At 35.3% G+C, this 21,763-nt stretch overlaps 1 protein-coding gene across 1 annotated transcript in view; it reads right to left on the bottom strand.

Moving 5' to 3' along the window:
• Positions 1-21,763, bottom strand: part of LOC142317621 (uncharacterized) — a 46,229-nt gene that overhangs the window by 20,900 nt on the left and 3,566 nt on the right. The window contains exons 2-3 of the mRNA XM_075354179.1: positions 18,038-19,300; positions 315-419 (exon numbers count right to left, since the gene is read on the bottom strand). Coding sequence (XP_075210294.1) covers positions 315-419; positions 18,038-19,300 — 1,368 coding nt within the window. The remainder of the gene's footprint in view (positions 1-314; positions 420-18,037; positions 19,301-21,763) is intronic.

Genomic DNA, 21,763 nt, shown 5'->3' on the forward strand with positions numbered 1-21,763 from the left:
TGTGTGTGTGTGTGTGTGTGTGTGTGTGTGTGTGTGTGTGTGTGTGTGTATGAATGTGATGTGAATGAATAAAAATTTTGACGTACTTCGAGGATGTTCCTGGTCATCGTATCTGTTGCACCGGGAGACGTCACCCGCTACTCTAGCACCCGGACGTGGCTCGTTCACAAGGAGGAGGCGGCGGCGGCTGGGTGTGCGTTGACGTAGCGGCGCGGTGTTGCTGACAGTGCGACTGATGAACATGGCCTAAGGTTGAGCGTCCTATTTTGAACAGCCGTTACAGTGGTAGGCGCGAAAGCGCCACACTTTTTCACCCTATCACCGGATTCAAAGCGGTTGCGAATGCGCAATGCAGTACCGTTGCTGCTACTACCACCACCACCACCACCACCACCACCACCACCGCTGCAGACACGTGCCTACATAAAACCTAACACTAACCACAAACATAGGAATGTGCTAAATTATCGTAATGCAAAAGTCTCTCCCTCTCCCACTCCCTCCATCACACTCTCTCTCTCTGTGTGTGAGTGTGTGTGTGTGTGTGTGTGTGTGTGTGTTCGTAAACTTCCACTAATATATCCCGTGAACATTCATTCAGCATTAAGACATTGTTTCTGTGATGCCTTTACATAAAAAATAAAATATCTAGGTGTGTGTGTGTTTGTGTGTCTTAAAAGATTGCCATGATCGACAGTAGCGTCATGCAACACACACTATACTCTAACTTTGTATTATTACAAATAAAGTAGTAAATCTACATCCAGGAAATAAATATTAATGATGAACAAAAAGTTTGCAAAAATTAATTTTTATCTGTTAAGAAAAAAGAAACAAAATGTCTCTTAACGCCCCCCCCCCCGCCCCCCTCAAACTAATATAAACGTGATATATAACATGTATCATTGTAACAGAAGAAACATTTATAGATTATGCTCTATTTTTAATTTTATTTAATCGAATAAGAAATAAAAACCTTGAGTTTATGCAATATTAATAAGTTTATTTAAATGATTGTATGAAAAGTAAATTTATATATATATATATAATAGAATTATCTTACAAATGATTGTATGATTGTATGAAAAGTAAATTTATATATATATATATAATAGAATTATCTTACAAATATATTTGCACTAAAAAATTATTTCTTTTAATTTGAAGATCGGAAAAATAATTACAGGTATAAATACATACCAGGCCGGATTCAAAGCGACCGCACATGCGCAACACGTAGACCGTTACTGCTACCACCACCATTAAGTAAGTATGGACATACCTTGACGATGATTCTGGTCGCCGTGGTCGTTCACCAGGAGGTGACTGCTCCCCGACGGGGAGTCTTATTCTTTATGACTTTAGGGGTTGGCGTCCCCACGGGCCTAGCCTCTGCAGCTTTTCTTCCCACTATACAATGAGCTGCAGAACACTTTAGATTATACACATATACTACACCAAGAACACTACATAAATTACAACATACACACTTACACAATTACACAACGACAACCTACACTGATATTTCTTACATTTACACTCGGTGGTGTTGCGACATCTTACGAAACATAACCGTAACCCAAGGTGGGAACAAATCGTGCCGATGGGTGAATGGCTCTACGTAGTGAGTCTCGAACGATGTCCTCTGGGCACCAGAGCGAACCCAGTTGTATTTAGCTCTAGCTGCAGTACGCGTGCGCTCTGCTGGAGTGGTCCATTTTTTGCCTGTACTCGTGGGACCAAAATTTCAGTTCCAATAATAAACACAATGATGGTTGGTGGTCCATCTGAAAAAACCACCAAATCCAGTCTTGTGAAGAGACCTCGGTCAGCTTTGTCTGACGAGGATAAGTCCTACTGAGAAGAATCACAACTTATTAGATTCGAATTCTAAAAATATTAGATTCGTTGTTCTCAGAAATAGGCAGGAAGGTGGCTCCCTTCAAAAGGTTTCTCCTTTCTTAGTAAACAAAACCATAACAGGTGCAAGTGGCTCCCCGAAGAATATCAGGAAATTACGTGACGGATCGATTCTGATCGAAAAATTCAACGATGAACACAGTCGATCTATCTTACGTCTACGTAATATGGGTGATATAAAGTGCGGAAAGCCACAAAACGTTAAATACGAGCCGGAGTGTAATCTTTTGTCGAGACCTCTAAGATATAGATATCTCTGAAATAGTTGATGAGCTTTGCCACCAAGATGTTGTTGACGTGAAACGTATAGTGAAATGGCAGAACGGAACAGAAGAACCGACACCGTTTCTTATACTAACAATCAATCTCCCTGTTCCACCAGAGAAGAGTAAAGTGGGTTACCTCTCGGTTCAGGTACGACCATTCATACCCAACACACGGCGATGTTTCAGATGCCAAGGTTTTGGTCACACAACAACATCTTGTACAAAAACTGAGATCTGTGCTCGATGTGGTAAAGAAGGTCACAACGACACTAACTGCGAAGAAAGTGAAAAATGTGCAAACTGCAGTGGTCCACATACAGCCCGCTCCCGAGATTGCCCAACTTTAAAAGAAGAAAAGGCAATTCTCAAAATCTGTACGGAGCAAAAACTACATTTCCCGGCTGCACGTAGAGAATATAAAAAGATAATTCACGGAACCTGGTTAAACCAGATGTATCTTTTGCCACCGCTACATCTAAACAAATTCCTACAATTATTAATTATCAGCAATGCGGATCCTGCAATGAGCTTAAAAAACTTGTTCAGATGCTTTCTGATCAAGTAGCTTCACTTACAGCCACTATCTCAGAGCTGACAAAAATTAATAAAAAGTCCTCCGTCGCAGTTAGTGAATCCAACAGTGTGATACATACGAAAGTTCCTGTTCCCAAAGTCGTACCGGCACGAGTAGCGACTATCACAGCTGACAGTAAGCCACCTAATAAGCTCCCTGTACCGGGAACCCACATAACTATCTCCTCTGGGATGTCAACTGCAGCATCCCATTCAAATAAATCTCCTCCACAATCACCTCATATACTTGAGGATATGGTTGAAGAACTACCCGATCCTAGGGTATCAGAGTTCTTTAAAATAAAAAATACAAAAAAGAAAATCCGAATCACGTACAGCTAATCTTTATATAATTTCTGAAATTTAATTATTTAATTTTTTTATTTATTTTTTTTACACTTATGAACATTATTCAGTGGAATGTTCGAGGTATTCGGTCCCGCATTGAAGATATTAGAGTACTGGCGCATGCACATGATCCACTAATCATGTGTTTCCAAGAAACTCACCTTCTACAACATGACCCAATAACACTCAGAGGATACTTCTGTGAAAGATACGACTGTCTAGTAGACAGTAGAGAGTGGTGGAGTGGCGATTTTCATGAAGAATGGGGTGTCGGCTACAAGGATTCAACTAACCACTCTCATTCCTGCTATTGCAGTAAAGGTCTCTATCCCCTTCAAATTGCATATCTGCAACCTGTATCTCTCACCGAACACTGAGTTCAGTGCTCTAGATGTCTCAAATCTCCTCACGAAAATACCATCTCCATCGTTAATAGTAGGAGACTTCAATGCCCATCATATTTCCTGCGGCTCAATCTGCTGCTCCACTCAAGGAAATATGATAAACAGAGTGAGACAAGACTTGGACCTTTGTCTACTGAATAATGGATCACACACATTCATGAGCTTATCATCTGGTACTGTATCTAACATTGATCTCTCCACATGCTCGCCGAACTTACTCCCGCATTTTAATTGGTTTGTTTGTGATGACTTTCACGGCAGTGATCACAGACCAATTATTATTGGTTTTGATGTAGACTGCGAGATTAAAAGAAGGCCACGGAGATGGATTGTTGAAAAGGCGGATTGGAATTGATACCATAAAGCTTTTTCAATCGCAGTATGACGATGATGCGAACCTCATTGACCAGTATTCCTCTTTTACGTCCACGATACTTGAGAATGCCAACAGATATATCCCACAAACATCGGGTAAACCTAGACGTCCTTTCGTTCCATCGTGGAACGATGATGGCATATATGCTATTAGGAATCGACGGCAGGCACTACGCAACTTTAATCGTAGGCCTACAGCTGAACATCTAAATCTATACCGCAGGGCTAGAGCGGTTTGCCGTCGGGTATTCTTGAACGCTAAGAGGAATTCATGGACGAAATACGTGAGCACTATCTCACGCACTACTCCCACGTCTACTGTGTGGAAAAAAATTCGTGCAATTTTCGGATCACCGAAACAATCTATTCTCGGTCTTATTGATGAAGGAGAACTCCTTTCATCACCTTCGGCAGTGGCAAATAGTCAAGCAAAATCTTTCCGCTCGGTGTCTCTCACCTTATCATATAATAACGATTTTCAAAGGTACAAGATACAGATAGAAGTATTATCGTTAAACATTGGTGATTCGGTTGGTGAACTAAACACCCCATTCGTATTTAAGGAATTTTTACATGCACTTAAAAACTCACGGGACACTTCCCCTGGACCGGGCAACATTCGCCTTTCCATGCTTTCACACCTTCCTAATTTGGCACTACAACAACTTGTCAATATTTTCAACGGTTTATTCTCTGAAAAAGTCTTCCCACCCGGCTGGTCAGAAGCATTTATTATAGCAGTACTAAAACCTGGTAAAGACCAAACCAACCCCTCAAGCTACCGCCCTATATCATTAACAAGCGTTTTGTGTAAAATAATGGAGAGGATGGTAAACCGCAGGCTTACATGGCACTTGGAGAAACATGGTTTTCTATCTCCAGAACAGTGTGGTTTTCGACAAGGACGATCTTGACCATTTAGTGTCACTAGAAACAGCCATACAAAACGCTTTCCTCAATCGCCAACACCTCTTCGCTATCTTCTTTGATAGTAAAAGGCGTATGACACAGCCTGGCAACGTGGTATTCTTAACACCCTCAATGAATGGGTAATAAAGAGCAATATGCTTGCTTTTATCCGGGGATTCTTAAATCACCGAACAGCTCGTGTTCGGGTGGACGATTCGCTCTCAGATAATGTCATCTTGGAGAATGGAGTGCCTCAAGGTAGTGTATTAAGTGTCACCTTATTTTCTGTAGCCATGAACAGTATTACCAGATGTGTACAGACTCCTGTTTCATGTTCTTTATTTGCAGACGATTTCGCTATTTACATTGCAAGCCGTTCAACACCCACAGGAGAGAGACTACTGCAGAACACTATATTTCGCCTTGAAGCTTGGTCCAGGATTACTGGTTTCACATTTTCATCCGAAAATACAAAATGTGTAGTTTTTTCTCGGCTACGAAACCCTTCTATTCTGCAAGTTTTTCTGAACAGAAAGACTATTACTATTTCTACCTACGTCAAGTTTTTAGGTTTACTTTTTGATAGCGACTTACTTGGGTCAAACATATAAAAGAATTAAAAACAAAATGTTCCAAACTTCTAGATATGATGCGAGTCCTTACTAACACCAACTGGTGAGCCAATAGATCATGTATGATACGTTTTCACTATTCCTTTGTTCGCTCCCGTTTAGATTATGGTTGTGTCGCCTACTCTTTAGCTCCTCAAACCGTGCTTAAAATGCTGGATAGTGAACATCATGCTTTCTTTCGGCTTGCCACAGGCGCGTTTAGATCTAGTCCTGTCGCAAGCTTACTTGTAGACTGTGGTGAACCATCACTTTGGGATAGACGAGACCAGCTTTTATTATCGTATTTTGCTCGTCTCAGAGGACAACCAAATCACCCGGCTCTTGCGTCTGTCTTTAGAAATCCTTATCTAGGAAAGTATGAGGACCATCCACGTCGTACTGCACCGGTAGGTATCCGTTCCTGGCGTCTGCTGCAGCATATAAATGTTGACAAACCGTCATTCTTTCTTATATATCCTTGCTCATATCCTCCGTGGAGAATAAACCTTATAAATTTTAATTTTGACCTGACCACATACAATAAACAATCAACACCATCTATTGTCTTTCAGCAAATGTTTCAGTGTGTTCTCTCCAAGATGAAACCAGACGCGGTTGTATACACTGATGGATCGAAACAAAACGATGCAGTTGGGTGTGCATTTGTTGTTAATGAGAGAACTTATATGTTTGGTCTACCCGGTATTACGAGTGTGTTTACCGCTGAACTATACGCTATAAATAAGGCTCTAAACATCATTAACCCTAAATATAGAAAATTTCTTATTTGCAGTGACTCGTGTAGTGCTCTCCAAGCCTTAAAATAATTTTAATCCAAACATCCTATCGTCATTGAAATTTACAACGCAATCGCTGAGTTGAATAATCGCAACACATAAATAACTTTTTGCTGGGTCCCTAGCCACGTAGGGATTCCAGGTAATGAACATGCAGATTCTGCTGCCAAAGAAGCATGTAATCAGCCTCCTTTCACCAACCGAATTGCTACCTCTGATTTTATTAATTGTGTAAAACAATCACTTAGAGCGTGGTGGCAAGGTACCTGGACGGCTACCGTTGATAATAAACTCCGACAGATTAAAGATTCTATGTTACCATGGGACTCCTCATACAGAAACCTTGGCGTGAGGAAGTAGTCCTTTGTCGATTGCGGATAGGACACACGAGGATCACACACGATTACCTGATGACAAGAGGACAAGCACCCCTATGCGCTCGATGCAACTGCCCCATGACTGTTTACCATATACTCGTAGATTGCATATGTTACGCGGCGTTGCGTCGTAAATTTAATCTACCCAGAAACATCCGTGGTGTCTTGTGCAATGATAATGAAATTTTAACCCGGATGTTTCTACTTTTGCGTAGTGCTGGGTTAATGCAAAAAATATAATGTTGTTGCGTATATTTTTTAATGCTGTAAGAGTTTTTAATAAATTTTTTTATTTTTTCTGATTTTTTTATCCGATTAGGAGCCCTTTACACTCCTTATCGGAATTTGTTAAATTTTATATAATTATTTTTTTAAAATATTTTAAAGACTGTCTGTGATATTAGTTGTAAGATTTTAATAATGTTAGTTTTAAGTTTTATTTCACCTTCTTAATTTTTACTTTTAACCTAGTTTTAATTATACAATTTGTGTTAGTTTTAAGTTTTATTTAATTTTGTTATTTTAGTTTTTAACCTAGTTTTAAGTTTTATATTAGATCCTTTGTGGTTTTTAGTCTTTTGTTATCCAAGAATGAGCCCTTTACACCCATCTTGGACTTTGTAAAATTCTATTTACTCTTGATTTTATATTAGTTGTAAGTTTTATTCATCTTTTAGAATAGTTTTAAATCCTTTAATTTTTTATATAAAAAAAAGATTCCGGGCGATGATAACGCGCAAGCGTTTTTCGCCCTCAAAAAAAAAAAAAAAGGAGGTGACTGCGTGTGTGTTCGCGTCCTTTCGTTGACCTAGCGGCACGGAATTGTTAACAGTGCGAAGTGTGACGCGCGACTGAAGAATAGCTGACGAACATGACCTAAGGTTGAGCTGGCGGCTGCACACTAGCGCTCCTAGCGACAACTAGTAGAATTAGTAACGCAGTACCAGCTGTGTGTGTGTCTGTGTGTACAAACTGACACCCTACCGACCAATCACAACATCGGATTCAAAGTGGTCGCGCATGCGCAACACAGATAAAAGGTCTTCGTATCCCCTCCTACAATGGCTTCGTAACCGGTCGACCTCTAACAAGTTTGAAGAGGAAAACTTCTATACACATACACAATGACTAGTTTGACCTTGACGTCACACACACACACACACACTTCATGATCAATAGGAACATATCCGTCCAAAGTGCCACACCCAAACCGATCTTGAAGCCCCGTGTCATTTTATGAGTAACCTTAAACAGTGTTAATCGTGTAATTGTAAGAAACGACAACGTATTTTTTCAGCAGTTTAAGAGCGTATGTAACCGGAAACGGCATATCATGTTACACAAATTCTTTACCGTGTAATTCTAAAAAACGACTACGCATTCACTCTTCCTTCCGGTTACGCATACGTGATCGTCAACGAACAAGGGCAGATTTTCGAAGGTCCTGTAGTCTACCGACCGAGTAGTAGTGATGCGAAAATCGTTGAAAAGGTGCTGGATGAATTGCTCGCACACGCTGACAATTTGCACAAAATTTTGATTACCGAAAAACCAATGATGATGACGACCGAAAACACGGAAACATTTCAAAGGGCTACCGAGTGTTTTCTTTGTCATTGCGAATTGAACGACGATCTTGTACGTCATGAATCGTATACCACAGGGCGGTTTCTTGGTGCATATCATAATGAGTTCAATTTAAATTGTAAGCGCACCGAGCATATTCCGGTATTTTTCCATAACTTCCGCGGCTACGATAGCCATCATATAGTTCAAGCTTTGGCAAAATACTAGGACGATGTAAAAATAAACTGTATCGCCATCACGTCCGAGCGAATACAGTCACTGTCCATCGGTCCATTGAGGTTCTTGGACTCTTTACAATTTCTTTCGTCATTCCTCGAAAAACTTGTAGAAAATCTAGTAAAAAGTGCGCTGGTCATACTGGTCATAATAACGAAATAGTTTCGATTATAGAAGAACTGTAAGAAGGTGGATACATAAATGAGGGGGGTGGTAGAAGAAACGTTTTATTTTTAACAGTCTGAAAATGAGTATTGAAGAGTTCGGACATTCTTGCGTTGGAGGTGCACGCGTCACCAACCAACCACCAACTCGAATTGTTGAAACGTTCGACAAAACCGGCGACGGGAATTTCGTTATCAAAAAACGACGTTTGTGCAATGTTGGAAATCCTGTTGATGATGACGATGGTACAACATTTGGTTACGTTAACAAAATGTACGTGAAGCAAAGCGATTTGAATAATAAATACTTGCCGTCACTTTCATCGATGGACAACAACGGACTCTTCTTTTCAAAGAAGCGATTATGCGATATCGGTGAACCAATTGAAAAAACAGACGTTGTTACTGTCAACTATTTACGGACAAACCTTTACGATAAAAAGAAGATAATTAACGCTAGAGGTTGCGTTATCACAAACGCTGGTATACCTAAGAATAGCTCCGATCTCGCTACAAAGTCCTACGTAGACGATATGGAATTTCATCAACAAAAAGTAATGAGTAGTATTATGAACACCAAAACACCAATAAAATCGACCGATCTCGCGACTAAGAGATATGTCGATGAGCATCGACATATTTATTTAAATATGTAAATAAATATGTAAATTTAAATATGACATATCTATTTAAATTTTACAGATTTCTAATAATCGTTGACGGCAAAAGTAACAAACACTTTGATAAAAAAGTGTTTTAAATAATGGAATTATTAAACAATGACAGAATTACGACGAAGAAAAAGGAGAAAAGTATGGTACGACTACCAATGTAAGTTGGTGGAATATTGTAAAGAGGTTCATTGTCTGTCCAACATGTCAAGAGTGAGGAGGTCAAAACGTTCTCCTGTTCGAAAGGGTAAGATGAGAAGATCCAAACGAATAGCTAGTTTTAAACGAGGCGATGGGCTGTTAACAAGTCTAACAGCAAGAGCTGCAGTGATATTAGGATCTTACATTGGTGATAAAGCATTAAAAGGTGTCAAAAAGGTGGTGGGTAAAATTTTAAACAAAGGAATCCATTTATTGCCGGTTAAGTTACATATTCCTGGATATATCAGTACTGCTGACTGGGAACGAATTTAGAAAAACGATTAGAGAGAAACGATCCCGGTGTAAAAAAGTTGAACCCATCTGGTAAAGAACACGATATCGCATACGCTGCGTACAGTGATAATGAAAACAGAGCGGTTGCAGATGTAAATTAGCCGATAGCGCTTGGGAAAGAGTTAAAGCGAAGAATTCAAGTATCGCACAATAGGCTACTGCATTGGGGGTTACAAACGCGATGAAGTTAAGAGAAACGTTCGGTGGTAAAAGAGTAAAAAGAAGACAATCAAAAAGGAATAATATAAAATGTCTTGGTGAAATGATGATCATGAAAAGAAAAGCCAGCACTGTAGGGCAGGGATTATACCATAAGCCCTACCCTTTGACCGGATCGGGGATAGGTGGTAAAGAAATCGTCGTCGTCGTCTCCAGTAAAGGGAATACCAGTGCATCCGCTATCGAATAGAGAACTGATGTGGTACCCGAGAAAACTAAATACAGCCGATTTTCGAGGAGTTTTCATGTTGGACGCATTACCCAAAAAACCGAAGACTGACGAGTCTGCGATAGTTAATCTTGATTGCAGTACCGGTCGTGGAACACACTGGGTATATTATAGAAAATGTGGACGAATGGTGGACTACTTTGATAGTTTCCGTAATTTTCTCCCACCTAACGAATTGATGCGTTATTTTCCATTCGATTCGATTATAAATTTCAATAATAAAGTCAAACAGAATATAAACATGGTTATCTGCGGACATTTATGTCTTTAATTTCTGTCGTGGTTCTTCAGCCTACAGGTAAACATCATCAACATGTTCTGCATAAATGGAAATACGTCGTGATTACATGCTACATTCTTTCCGCCATTGGATTTGTCTGATGGCGATTGGGAGTTGGCGTTGATAAACGTAACAACATATTACTTGATTCCGAATGTCAACGAGGGAATCAACAACACAATTATTGTCGTTTCAAAGAAATTTCAAAAAACGATTAAGTTTACACTACCGACCGGATCGTACGAAGTGGATGATATCGCTAAACGAGCGATGAACTCAAAGACAAACACCAAATAGATTTACTTATGCGACCGAATAACAATTCGTTAAAATGCGAAGTTAAATGCAGTGCTGTGATCGATCTATCATAAAGAGATGGTTTGGTACCGCTGTTGGGGTTTGATAAAATTAATCTAGCGGCGAATATATGGTACGAGTCATTGAAGCCAGTTGCCATTAATAACGTGAACACCGTACATGTCGAATGCAACCCTATACGAGGCTCCTATACTAACGGATCAGAAGGACACGTGTTGCATGAATTTAATGTAAGCATCCGCCTGGTTTCACAATAATCGAATCGCGGAAGAATATAATATATCTACCGGTAAATACAAAGAGCTCAGACGAGATCGCTATAAAGTTTACCGATCAAGACGGTAAACTGATAAATTTCCGCGGTGAAACCGTAACGGTGAGATTGCATTTACAAAGAAAACCAAAATAAAAGAAAACCGACCGATGGGGATAATATACAATAACGGTGGTAGCAGTAGCGAAACGACACGCAAATTGGTCAGTCGACGTGCAAACACCAAAGCGTTAACATTGCATAACGTGTTGTTTCTTCAAAAACTTTGTTTTACAGTTGTGGTGAACCGTAATGGCAGCAATAGGAGCGAATATGTTGGACGTTGCGAAAGTGTTTCTTTCGACAACATATCACCCAGTACGAATATCACACTCATCTACCGTACGCTTAGTCGACTTTCAACAACAACGATGAAATTCGGATACCGATACACAAACAAGATGTGTACACGTTACCGCATAAAAGCATTTTGATGGTCGAAGGGCTGCTAACTACTAAGGCAGGTGATAAAATGGCAACAGAATCTTGTTTAAAAAACAACGCGATACAATATTTCTTCGAGGAATTACGATATGGATAAAACGAACGGAGATGTGTCGTTACAAAAGTTAGGAAAAACGAAAACGATAAAGAATATTCTATCGTTGTTGCGAAAAAAATTATTTTGGAAAATTTCGGGTGGAAGTTGGATGTGACGAATAAATTCGATTTGTGACAAAACACAGGAAGATTCTGCTTCTAGTATAGCTGCGTATGCTGATGGGTTTTGCCGAAGACTACAAACACATAATATTGAACGTCAAACAAGAATTGGTTTTGCTTAGATCTTCCAACGACGTGAACGCACTAGTATCTTCCAAAGAGGTACCCGATTCCAAGTTGAAAATGACTATGGTAGCGTGGAAAATTCCGTATGTTGATGTTGCCGATACGATGACATTGCAATTGTTGGAAGTATTAGAACAAGACAGACCGTTAGCGATAGCTTTTCGTACATGGCAAATCCACCAATATCCGGCTCTACCACAAACAAACGCATTCGTGAACGGTAAAGACATTTGCACAAACGGAGAAAACGAGATACGTGATATTCCGTTTACAGACGGACAGAAAAGATAAAGCTACAAAGTCACTGACATTCTTCGATATGTGCGAATTGGTAAACGTTCATCTGTATTTGAAATCGCAATACTATCCGTACGACAATCTACAAGGTGATGTGAATATGATGTATGAAATGTTTGCCAGCTTTCGGTCCGGTTATTACAACAAACCAGAGGACGAGATTCCCGCTTACAGTTTGGAAAATTTCAAAACCAATGTACCATTAATAGTAATCGACTGTTGCCATCAGAACGATTCGGTTAAAACAGGAACCGTAGATGTGCGTTTCGATTTAGACACCAAAAAAAATATACCAGCCCACACGACTGCCTACAGTCTCATTATAATTGATACCATCGTCACATACACTCGGCTTACGGGAATAGTGAAAAAGGTTATGTAATGCGGGAGGTATTTAAAATCAAACTATTAATGTGCGACTTTTCGCATGAAACGTGTACAAAGATGAAACCGATACGATGTAGAGTGGTTTTTCCTGCACCATCGCTGGTTAACAAGGCGTAGTTCATCATCGGTGGAAGCGGTGCACAATTTTTACAACACTACCTTATCATCATCATCAAAAAATAAGTCTGCTGACACTGTTAGCAACATCACAGCATCGTTACCTTAAAAAAAAAGCAGTGGTTAACGTCGCTAATACGAGTTAATCATTACCTAACGTAACGTTAAATGATAATATTGAAGAAAATCGTAATGAATGTTACATCATTCCTATGTTAACATAACGTTACATATACATGATGTTACTACGTTAAAATAACGTTAATATAATGATGATGGATTTGTAGAAGAAAAAGTGGAGGGGGTTACCACCCCCCCTCCACATCTACGGTGATATAATAAAGGGGACTAAGAAAGTTATCTTTGACCTCGCATTCGCAGTTGAGCAACATTCATGGAAGGAGATATCGAGTATCACGGATTCGTCGGCAACCGAGGTGAGTTTATAGTTAAAGAACTCGCTGTTGTCAGTGACAGCGGATGTTACATGATAATACATTTTCGTTCACCGTACCCGCGCGTTGAATTGAAATCGAAATACAGGTGGATGGTAGCTTGGTTAGAAAGAAACACAACGTAGATTGGGAGTATGGTGACGTTGTATACAGCGATGATGTTATGAAGAAACTTTGTTCACAGTTCTCTACAATATCCGCAAGGGGGTTGGAGAAATCTGAATTTTTGCGTCGATATCATAACGATGTTCGAATGATACAAGACGCACCAAAACCGAATTCGAATTACATCGTAACCTGTTCGTACCATATACTACATCCAAGCGGAAAATGTGCGTTACAAACCGGATATTTCTACATGGAGTAGAAATATACTCAATACGCCCAAGGTTTCTTTTGCTACCTGCATCAATGATAAATATGTTGAATAAAACTGTATATCTAGTTTTCAATTAACAATAAATAAAAAATAAATTAGATCTTACAAGGGGAATGCACTTCTGTTGGAATCCGACTTCATTTCCATTTTGTTTTTTTAGCTTGTTTTATTTTAATTATATTGATTTATTAATTATTAACCTCTGATTGTAAAAAAAAATTACAATAAATAATAATTCAATGAAAACAATAAAATAAAAATATGAAAAATACTTTAAAAAATGTGTTATGTTATTTTGTAAGGCGAAGAAGGAAATGATGTGGTGTCCACATTAGATTTGACGAAACGTGATTATTTAATATTAACTGAAAATTATAATTAAGAATCGTATTATTTTTGGATTCTCTTAGCAAAACTTTCTAAAAATTGTGTATTTAACTATCACAAAATATAAATGTCCCTTTAATTTTTTGTACTAGTATAGTAATTATTTAATTTTAGTTTGAAATATCAGGAAAACATCATTTTTGCCTATTTTTAATCAGCCATCACCTTCCCAGACCGCCTGAACGCCCCCAATTTTCTGTTGGCCTTCTACCGCCCCACCCCTTGAAAGGCTTCAACGACCACAAGGGGGGCGTTATCGTCCTGAATGAATGATCTAGATCAATAAAAATAAATATGTATGTGCGTACATGTGTACGTATGTGTCGCACTGCTTTTTGTCTTATATTTCATTATTGAGCAAATCGATTTTCCTCAAATATGACTCAAATATTTTCTGTACAGGGTATTTCATTTTAATCGCCTCAGGCGATTTTTTTGTATACTATGCACAATACAAAAAATAACCTAAACAAATATGACTCAGATTGAAGGGGGACACCTCATGGACCTTGAATTTGACCTTGGCCTTATTTCAAGATTAACACGATTTTTTCAAATTTAATGATCTATTTTTGTCCCCACCAATGAAAACTGATTTTCCACTGTCGTATAACACTATCTCTGATGATTAGCCGTATGAACTTCAAAAAAAGGTCCAAGGTCTTATGTGTAACTACATATTACCATGTAAAAGTTTCTGCCCTTTTCATTGATGAGTTCAAAAATAAGTCATTACATTTGAAAAAATCGGATTAACCTTGAAATAAGTTCAAGGACAAATCCAAGGTCATGATGACCTTGGTGTCCCTCTCCAATCTCTGAGTAACTTTTGTTTAGGCAATTTTTTTTTATATTATGCGTATTTTACGAGAAAATCTCCTGACGCGATTAAAATGAAACACTCTGTATATGGGACGCTGATCATATTATTTTCTTTTCAAAGTTTGTTAAAGAGTTGGGGATATCACGATAAAACCAATTTCGGTTTTCTTCAGAAGTATTTTAGAGAAAACTTTATTAAAGGAAATTACGAACAATGCGCATATAAATCATCCGAAAACTGTTTTAAAAAAAAACCCATCCCCCTCTTAAAATTGAAATGTGTTTTGTTCGTTTGCTCTATTTCCCATCGGTTTAAATAGTTTTTAAAAATTGTTTGAAAGCTTATACATTATAAGAATTATCAAGAAACGACTACAATTTTTTTTAAATTATACACCCCGTACCAACAATGCAGAAATTTTTTTTGAAATTATTTTTTTTCTTCTAATATTTATTGAAGGGTGCGTTAGATTTAGACGAAACTTTAATTCAAAAAATCAGTTAAAGTTTTTTTTCTTAAAATATATTTCCCAACTGTAAAAAAATATATATAAAGTATATATATATATATATATATATATATATATATATATATATATATAAAGTATATATTTTGTTTAATTTGTTTTTAACTGTTTTAATTTTTACTTTCTTGTACGAAGTAAAGGAAGTATTGTGATCCCGAAAATTGTCAGTTTTCAGATTTCAACGCAAATATCCATTTTTACCATCCCTGAATCCATTTTGACTAGTTTTGGCGTGACGTCTGTACGTACGTACGTATGTACGCACTCCGTCTAACTCAAAAACGATTACCTGTGCAAATCCAAATTTGTTGGATATTTTTAACTGCAGTAAAAATACTCATCGAGAGCTTTTCTACGATATATCATTACTGAGTGGTACTTATTTTCATTGGTTCCAGATTTATAGCCAAATAGGATTTTAATTAATGAAATATTTGGATCAAACAAGAGTTAGATCCAAAAGTTAGCACATCCGATGTTGCTGATGTTGCTCGGTCATCCAAATGATCCGATGTTAGCACATCGGTTCAAATCCGACTTCATCTGTTTTTAAATTTATTTATTTTTTTTAATTTCAATATATTGATTTGTTAATAATTATTAACTTCTGACTGTAAAAAAAATTTTACAATAAATAATAATTCAACAATAAAAATAATTAAATAAAAAAATGATAAAATATCAGAAGTTATTAATGAAATAAAATTTTATAAACTTTTCTTTTTAAAAAAATGTGTATATGTAATTTAATAGGCGTACAAAGAAGTCATGTGGTGTCCACATCGAATTTTTTAAGATATTATTTGGTCAGATGATTAGGAAGGTAAAATTATGAAAACAGGTTTGACTGTATCGTGAACTGTAGAATTATTAATGGATAAGCAAATGTTATGTAAGCAAGTGTTAAGCAAATGGATAAGCAAGTGTTATGGATAGGATTGTTTAATCAATTTGTAGTGGAGAACAAAAAGATTTAGAAAATTGCAATATCTAAGAAGAAAATATAAAATAATTTATTTAATAAGTAAAATATGAAACAAAGTAATATAAAGTATACATAAAATTATTTAATAAATAAAGTAATATAACTTTGTTATTTAACTATTTTTGATTATTTCTAAAAGTATTAACAGAAAAGAGAGAGGGAAAAAATATTCCTGCCTACCTTTATAACGCTAATTAATTTTTTCTTATGCTTGTTTTTTCTAATTTTTCATGAATTTTCTTATTTTTGTCTTGGGGATTTAGCTTTAGATTCATGTAAATTAATAGGGAAGTCTAAATGCAAAAGGAATTTGCAGGTTATGATAAATATTATTTACAGAATATAGCTGGTTGTTCCCATAATTCATTCAATGTTATGAATTAAATATATAGAATGTTTCAGGTTTCTTTGGTACTTCATTGTCATATTCATTTTATAAATTTACAAAGAAAAAAGAACAGTAATGAACAGATACTGTTCATGAAACTAAAATCCTTTAAAAATTATACAATAATTTTCTGCACGTTTACAAATTATATATGTTAGGAGATGGAGAACATTAGTCTGCACCCACATCATCATCAGCATGTATATCTCAAAGAATGTGATTGTGACCTGAAAATAAATTACTGCCAATGGTTGGTTATTGAGCAATAATGCATTAGCAAAACAAATATTCTTAAGCAACCAGCAAAATTTACACATTAATTGTTTCTACAACAATCATATTTAGAATGATGCGATCCCTCAATTAAATTTGATGTTACCTTTCAATTAAATTTCTAATGATTTTTAATAAACATTGTACATTGTCCTCAATGCACTATATTTATGGTTTACTTGTCTTCAATCATTGACTGACGATGGAAGATACCTATCTAAATTTTCTTCAAAATGAGCCATCACAGCTTTTAGAGGATTTCTCTCTAATAACAAAACATGTATATTCTTCCAGGAAATAAACATTTTATTCACTACTAATTCAATATCTCAATGAAACATTTCAAAATAGGTGCACAGGTAAATGAAGACCATGAATGTGGCCAATCAAATTAGAATTTTTTCAATTTCTTCTTATATGGACAATAAAGGCTCAAAGGTTCAACATTGAAAATGAAATTTTACACTGAATCATTTTTGTCATCCAGTAATGTGAATGATGCAGTAAAACACACAATTCGACCCTGAAATATGCATGAAAGTTGTAGACGGTTACTGAGAGCAGCAAAGTAATTTATTGAATTAATTTGTCTAATTAGTTAATTAAATATTATTTGAATATATATACATATTTTCTACAAATTTTTTTAAAGAGTTTTATTTGAATAGCAAATTTGCTACAATTTTTTTTAAAATATGTTTTTTTGCCTCTCATTATAGTATTTAAAACATTTTTTTTTTGGAAACTACTAGAAATTTAGAACAGGAACCAATTTTTTAGTCAATTTTTCATTAAAGATTGCATATTAAATTTCTGTTTCTAACAGTTTGCAAAAACAAATTGTTTACAAAAATGTTTATATCAGATTTTATCATTTCTTTGAAGAATATACCTATAATTAATGATAGAAATTTCCAGAAACATCAAATATATATCTTGTAAGAATGAAGTATTTTGTAGAAGCACATGATGAATCTCAAGTAGAAGACATGTTTGGGCAATAAAAAATTACAAATGACAGATGAAGTAAGAAGACTGTGAAGGGAAAATAAAAATATCATCAGAAAAAACAAGTTTGCGTTTGTGGAAGCAGCAGAATTATATGCATCAAAGGCACTAAGTATATTTCCTTAAGGCTGTCTATTGTGAACTTTTAATTTTTATGATCAAAAGATAACGAACTTAAAAACCACCCTTTATTATCAAATTCTTCAAATCGCTTTGAAATCATGTTTATATACTTTGGATTACTGAAGTATCCTGACATAAACATTTTGTTATTTAACATGTCATCTATATCCAGTTCTTTAAAATCGATTAATTCACCATTATTTGGATCACCTATTAACAAAGGTAGTACACAAACGGTGACGTAGACACCAAATAAGTGTCGTTCCTCAATAGCTTTTTTTAATTCTGTTATATTAAGTCTTTTTTCACACCCAAATATTTTGAGGTATAAGTTCAATTTTTCTAAATAAATATTTAAAAGTGTATCATATTTTTCTGTTCTTACATCTTCTTGAACACTTCCAGCCATAAAGTATATAATATCAAATGCAGGTGATGTATATCGAGATATTTGTAAATCAAGTGCTTTAATATCAACCGGTTTATTATCAATATATTTAATCATCATATTTGTCGTCCAAAAATCACCATGATTCAATACATTAAATTCACCTTCTTTAGGTTTAATCATTTCAGTTAGAGTATCAAATATAATTTCACGACACTTTTTTAGTTTATTTATATATTTTTCTAATTCTCGTATTTCCTTACTGTTAATTTCATCTATTAAATTATCAAATATCTTTATTACAAATATTTCACATGCTTCCTTTAGATCTTCTCGGAATATTACTTCTCTTCCCATTTTTTTTATGAGATCAGGTTCTGTTTGATATAATTTCACTGAAGCTGCATGAAATTTTGCTAGCATTGATAAAGCTACAGCACATTCCTCAAAATCTAATTGTTTAATTCTATCAGCCATTATGTAACCTTTTACTTTTAAATCTTCCAATATCACAACATCTGTTATACTTGAATAAAATGACTTTGCGGTTAAATCTGGCCATTCATTAAGAAATACTGATCTATATTTTGGTATTAATTCATTATAAATCATCACTTCTTTATTAAATATACCCATATTTTCCATAAAATCGTTAAGTCTTGATCCATCTTTTGGAGCTTTAACAATTAAAGATATATTTTTCAAACTGCTTTCCTCTTTTACTTTATAAATTACTCTTACTCTGTATATACAACAAGCATAGTTGTTACCTTTTGCCACTGGCATGTCTATTTCCATATTTTCAATGGATAAAATATTTGATGTACTTTCTTCTTGCTTTAGAGCAGTTGTTATATAATCCATAGTCAACCATGTCGGCAGTTCAACATCCATTTTTTCTCCCTGAAAAAAAATAATCATCATTAATTTTTTAATCGTATTCTTACACCCAACAAAGTGGTATAAATGTTGGAAAAAAATATTTTACAATTGATTTTACTTTTTACATAATATATGTTTTTTTTCATTTTCATCTATCTCTTTTCTTTTTCCTGTTTAGCCTCCTGCAACTACCGTTTAGATAATTCTTCAAAGGATGAATGAGGATGATATGTATGAGTGTAAATGAAGTGTAGTCTTGTACATTCTCTGTTCGACCATTCCTGAGATGTGTGGTTAATTGAAACCCAACCACCAAAGAACACCGGTATCCACGATCTAGTATTCAAATCAGTATTTCATTTTCATCAATCTACTTCTCAACTTATTTATAAATATCTTTGAAATTGTTCAGTTGAAGTTTTAACAGAATTTCCTTATACATAGAGAATTTTATTTAAACGTTTTTAATAATATTTCCTTAGAACTAGAGGTAATGTTACTGAAATTTTATATTTCTACATACAGTTACTTTAATAGCAAGTTTTTTTAAATATTACTTTGATAGTTTTCGTAATGTTTGAGTTATGAATAGTTTCTAATCAGTTATTATTAATTCTTTATATTAGCTTAGATTAGAAATAAATAACTATTCATTTAATTTCAATTTCAGTGAGATTCAAGTGAGCAGCAAATTTTGCAACTTTTATTTGATCTGATCAATATCATAACCCTCTAATGCACTGTTCCCAAACTTTTCTGTGTCGAGGTGCCTTTTTCCAATTATCTGAATAAAACAGAATTCTCCACGCTTAAAAATTTATATTTATAATTTTCTATGTTTTTACTGTTCTAATATTTTTTAAAACTAGCTTTTGGTTTTGTTCTTTTTTGTCTCTATACGAGGAGTAAAAATAAGAACGGTTTGTCATTATCAAAGAATTAGTTGGTAATACGTACCCATGGGTAATATACTTCCCATTTATATTGCTAATCTCATTAATCCTTTTAATAATGCATATTATTATGTATTATCTGAATAAAACACTTTCCAAAATTTATCAAACAAGTAGAGTAGAAAATCTTTTTAATTATTTTTATTTAATTTATTATATACGTACATTAAAGAATACCTACCTCCAGATAGGGATATTGCTAATAATATTACAAATTATGGTATAATAAAGGAAGGCAGAGACCATGAGAATAGTGTTAATATGGAACGATGAGAATAGTGAGTATAATGTAGAATCATGAGTACAGTGTTAATTTGGTAATGAAATAAACAAACATAATTTATATTTATTTATTTTTCTCTAATATTATTTTGAAACTTACTGCTAAAATATCAAAATTAATATAGCAAACAGTCAGCTGATTAATGGTTCATGAAACAAAGCAAAATTAAAGATGTAACAATAGATATATGTAAAATGAAAACTGGAAGAGTGAAAATGTAAAGAACCAGAATGGAAATGTTTAAGCAAACATTTAATAGAAATAAATAGTTTTGATTTAGACATGAAGCAGCATCTTGTGAAGCGATGTAATTGAAGGATACTATTTCACGTAAAATATAAACATTAAGGAAAACGAAAAAGATGAGCTGAAAGCATTTGAAATGTGGGCATAAAAGAAATTGAATAAGATTAAATAAACGACTTAAAGAATGAAGAAGTAATGAGGAGAGTGAATGAAATTAAAAGTTTTATTGGAACAATTCAGAATAGGAAAGCTAACTGGCTGGTGTATAGCACATATGAGGGCAATGATTAATAAAAGCATTGCTAGAAACATTAGTTGAAAATGCAAAAACAAGAAGGCAGGAAACATTAAAAATTATAAATTTTATAAAGGAAATGTTATCTACAAAGAGCTCAAATATTTAGTTGGAAATAGAAGAGAATGGAGATAGTCATGATGCTTTAGGGAAAAAATCCTTACAATGAAGAATTATAATTTTTTTATATAACATATTAATATCTTTATTATATAGATAGTCTAAAAAGAATTGAGCCTTTTGCGCACGAGATAGTGTTAGCATATTCTGGCAAAAATCAAGGGAGACTGACACGTAGGCAGTTACCAAATCGCCAAAGACTGACAATCTGTCACTAAACAGTGTTAAACCATTTGGAGAAAGCTGGCTACAAAAAGAAGTTCTAATTTGGTAGCCACATGATCTGACAGAAACATTTACTCAATCGAATTTCTATCTGCAAATCTCTACTCAAACGTAATGAAATTAACCCATGTCTGAATCAGTTGATCTCGATTAATGAAAAGTGAATAACCTATGACAACAATCTAAAAAATATCAAGGTCGAAGCAAGGAGAAACTCCACAATCGGTGGCAAAGCTCACACTGACACCCAGGAAGGTTATGCTGTCGATTTGGTGGGATTGGAAGGGCATCGTGCATCAAAAGTTGCTGCCAACATGCAAAGTAATAGACTCAAACCTGCAGACAATTAATGTGATTGCATC

This window comes from Lycorma delicatula, chromosome 1 (genome assembly GCF_047948215.1).
Source record: "Lycorma delicatula isolate Av1 chromosome 1, ASM4794821v1, whole genome shotgun sequence".
Classification (NCBI taxonomy): Eukaryota; Metazoa; Arthropoda; class Insecta; order Hemiptera; family Fulgoridae; genus Lycorma; species Lycorma delicatula.